The 3746-nt window shown below is 58.0% G+C and overlaps 1 protein-coding gene across 6 annotated transcripts in view; it reads right to left on the bottom strand.

Moving 5' to 3' along the window:
- Positions 1-1163: 1163 nt before the first annotated feature.
- Positions 1164-3746, bottom strand: part of AP2A2 (adaptor related protein complex 2 subunit alpha 2) — a 53384-nt gene continuing 50801 nt past the window's right edge. For all 6 annotated transcript variants that reach the window (XM_015588723.2, XM_025046129.1, XM_025046130.1 and 3 more), the window contains exons 19-22: positions 2815-2931; positions 2593-2662; positions 2338-2472; positions 1164-1541 (exon numbers count right to left, since the gene is read on the bottom strand). In XM_015588723.2, coding sequence (XP_015444209.1) covers positions 1464-1541; positions 2338-2472; positions 2593-2662; positions 2815-2931 — 400 coding nt within the window. In that variant the 3' untranslated portion in view covers positions 1164-1463. The remainder of the gene's footprint in view (positions 1542-2337; positions 2473-2592; positions 2663-2814; positions 2932-3746) is intronic.

The following is a 3746-nucleotide window of genomic DNA, read 5'->3' as shown; positions in this document are numbered from 1 at the left end:
GTTGCGTACTGCAGACCGGGCGTGCTGACTGCCCGTGTCCAGCCACGGTCTCCACGCACACGGGGCGCAGGCTCCTCAGGTCACACAGAACAGCGGGTGTGGGGACCATGAGTGGGGGTGTCCACAGTGTGGCACGGGCCCCAGCCACGCCCCACTGCCACGGCACCAGTGCTGACGGTGCTTCCTGAATCTGCCTCCCGGGACCCGCACCACAGCATGGGCCCCGCGTGGCCCACGGCGCATCTCTAAGGAGCCCAGCGCCTGCTGGGAAACCAGGGGCACGTGACGGGGCCCTGGTACTTCCCAGGCCCCTTGAGTGCCAATACCAGACAAAACCGCCAGCCTGTGCCTGCCACACCCCATGCTTCGGCCCTGGCTCAGCTCTGCTCCTGAGCCGGCCTCCTCGGGTGCAGATGTGCAGCCCGGCGGCCAGTGCGAGTGACGCCTGTGACAGCCCAGTGGCGAGAACATCGCGCAGAGACAGGCTCCAGCTTAGCCATGGCTGGCTCTCTGAGTGCTGGCTGAGCACGCGCAGGCCTCCCTCCTCCACCCACACTGGCCAAGGTCCACAGCACCAGCTGCCACTGAGACCCCAGGAACAGTGCACCAACACTTTAATGCCACCACAGGGAAGAGGCCAGCTCACCTTCCAAAACTTTCTCTGCTAGTCACATTTAATGTTCCAATCACCAATGGGAACCAGTCCTTGACTACCATGGTGACAGTGCACATGTCAAAAACCCAGATGTGAGTGAGGTTAGGTGCACATCTCTAGAGCCACCAGTAACCCGTGTCCCACGCTGCAAACAGTCCGATGGCAGTACACACATCCCCTAAGAACTCAGTGACGGCAAGGAAAAGCGCTTAACCCCAGCTAGGACCTCGGCTTTATGGAGAGTCATGAAAAACATGCTGCCAACATCTGGTCTGCAACCCCGCAGCCGGCGCTGCAGCCTGCATGCTCTGAGCTCCTGTACCAGAGCCCTGCGCACAGGGTCGGGCCACACGTGTTCCTCGTCCCATACTCCCGAACCTGGCGTCAACCATGGCCTAGTTGAGACCTAGCCCCCCACAGATAATGCCGGTGCTTCTCTCCGAGAATCAGAGGTGAACTAGCAGCAACGGAGTGGTAGCATTTCAATACGATTTCAGAAACACGTCCATTTTCATTCAAACGTCTAATTTCCCTTTAATTTGTAGGCTTAACCACAGAACTGTCTTGATTTCTATAAAAACCGATCCCAGGATCCACGCTCCCTCCTGACTTGGCAGGCCAGCTGCAGTCCAGGCTTAGCCTTTCCTTCTTACTTGCGTTCCCATCCACACAGGAAAGGACGGGGCAGAGGGCAGGCTGGGCGCTGCCTTGCACCTCAACACGCACAGGGGCGCTTGTGTGCAGCATGTGCCGAGACACGGTGGAGGGGGCGGAGGCAGACGCCCGGGCCCGCCCTCCGCCGCGTCCATTAAAATTGCTCCGACAGCAGCTCGCACAGCCTCTGGGAGACGGTCTCTTTGCTGGTCCGCAACGTGAGTCGGTACATCTGCAACAGAAAGCGCAGCAGGTCGGCGGGAGCCGGGGCTCGTGGGGCCTCAGGAAGACACCCGCGGAGCGGACGGCCCGCAGCCAGGCCCTGCCTAGCGGCCCCCTGCGCTGCCCGCCTCTGCCCTGCTCTCAAGGCACCCGCCACTCTACAAAGACTCGGGCATCCTACACGCCTCCAGCAGCTACAACAAAAACGTCTGACAATGACAAGTGCCACTGTGCACGGGGAGCCGCCGGACCCTTCAGACATTGCTGGGGGAACACAAACTCTGGCTACTCTGGAAAGCAGTCTGGCAGCTTCCTGCACACTCACCCGGGCGTGCACCTATGAGCCACAACTCTGTACCAGGTGTCACTCAAGTGAAGTGAAAACAGATGTCTGCACGCACGTCCAACATCTGTAGCCGCCCTACTCCAAGTGGCCCGAAACTGTGACGGCCCCAATGTCCGTCAACAGGACTGGGAAAACCAACTGGGGCACAGGAAGGCCCCAGAGCCACCACCAGGACCAGCCATTGCGCACACAGCAACACGGGAGACTGATGCAGCCCATGGCAGGCCCCACAGCAGCTGCCTCTGGGGGAGGCCGCAGCTGGCAGAAAGGGGATACCAGGGAACTTCCTGGGGCGATGAAATGTTATGTGTGTGAAGAGGGTGGTGGGGGTTATACACGTGTGCACATCTGTTGAAACTCATCGAACTACTATACTTAGAATCTATGTATCCCACTGTTTATAAATTACACAATAAAAAAACACTTCAGTGTATTTAGCTATTTTCTCAAAAGGCCTGACCTGGGCTTGTAAATTCGGCTCCAAACGCAGTAAGCACCCAATCTGGCTGGTTTTGGTGTGGATGATACCGGCTCCCACAAAATTTGCAGGATTGGGATCAACTTCTTCAAGGAGTGCAGATCCAAACCCAATAATCTGTGCAAAAGACGCAGGAGAGTTAGGAAACAGGCCGTGGCTGCGAGTGAGCCCACAGCTGCTCCTTCGAGAGCCCCCCACGGTGTCCCGACTTGGGAATGCCATGAACAAAGCAGTCACCTTGGCTTTGGTGATTTCTGTGTCCATTGGATGCTTTGCCTTAAAAATGTTCTGCACTTCCTGTTGGGGACTGTGACAAAGACAGACAAGCGTGAGCACCTTCAGTGAGTCAGAAACCACAAGGCTCCAGCCTCCATGCCCCGCCCTCCCCCGTGGGCCTCCTCGCAAAGGACAGCTGCCCGCCCCCCACCCTGCGCCCACCACACAGGACAGCTGGCTCACTTGCTCAGCTGCTTCCAGCGCTGAAAGAAATCCTGAGAGGCCATTTCTGTGGGCTGGAAAAACTTGTTGAGCGTGATAGGCAGCTTGACAGACACATTCTGGAAGGTTCCCCCATACCTGCAGGCAACAGAAACGTGCACAAAAGACATGTGGACAGCAGAGGCCCTGGAGCCCCTGCATGCACATCTCCAGGGCACAGTACAAGGTGGCGGGGCTTCCGCCTCCTGGAGGGGCTGTCCTGACAAGGGCGGGCGGAGCATCCCAAAGCGGGCGCGGAGCCTCAGGCTCGTCTCTCCGTGAGCGGTGAGCGTGCCGGTTAGACGGGGGCCTGCACGCCGTGCTCCTCGGGCAAGCGCTGCGGGGCTGACCGAATCCCAAGACAGGCCTCGGGCAGGATGCCCCAAGCTCAGCGCTCCACCTCCTCTTCACCTTCCCCCTCAGTCCAGTTAGTTTCAGTTGTGTCAGGGTTTCTTCCTTTTTCCATGGAGAGACTAAGAAAAAAATCTCTACGGAAAGCAAAATTTCCCATGTCTGTTTCCCTAAATTCTACAAAGTACACGATCTTCGGTTCTGAGCTTTTAACGTTTGAATAGGTGTCCTTCCAAACATTTAACCTTCCAGACGCCCTGCAGAGAACTGGCTGGTCACGCAGTCTCTCTGCCATCACTGGCGACAACAGCGATGAACCAGCAGCAACACAAAAATCAATCATTTAAAAAAAAATAACCAAAATGGTATGTGCGCTCAGAGCACAGCCATGCGAAGCTGCACTCTCGACGGGGGCCTGGGGGCCTGGCTCTGCAGCTGACTCTGGGACAGCAGGCCGAACGGCAGTGCGTGGGGCCCAGCTAGACCCCGCCCCATGGGGCAGGCCCCCCACTCCTCAGCTGGAAAGCACTGGGCCTTGGAAAGATGACACCGCCTGCCAGGAC

The sequence above is a fragment of the Pteropus alecto genome, unplaced genomic scaffold (assembly GCF_000325575.1).
Source record: "Pteropus alecto unplaced genomic scaffold, ASM32557v1 scaffold43, whole genome shotgun sequence".
Taxonomy (NCBI): domain Eukaryota; kingdom Metazoa; phylum Chordata; class Mammalia; order Chiroptera; family Pteropodidae; genus Pteropus; species Pteropus alecto.
Note: the sequence above shows the minus strand (reverse complement) of the source record. Positions and strands in the feature narration are given on the sequence as shown.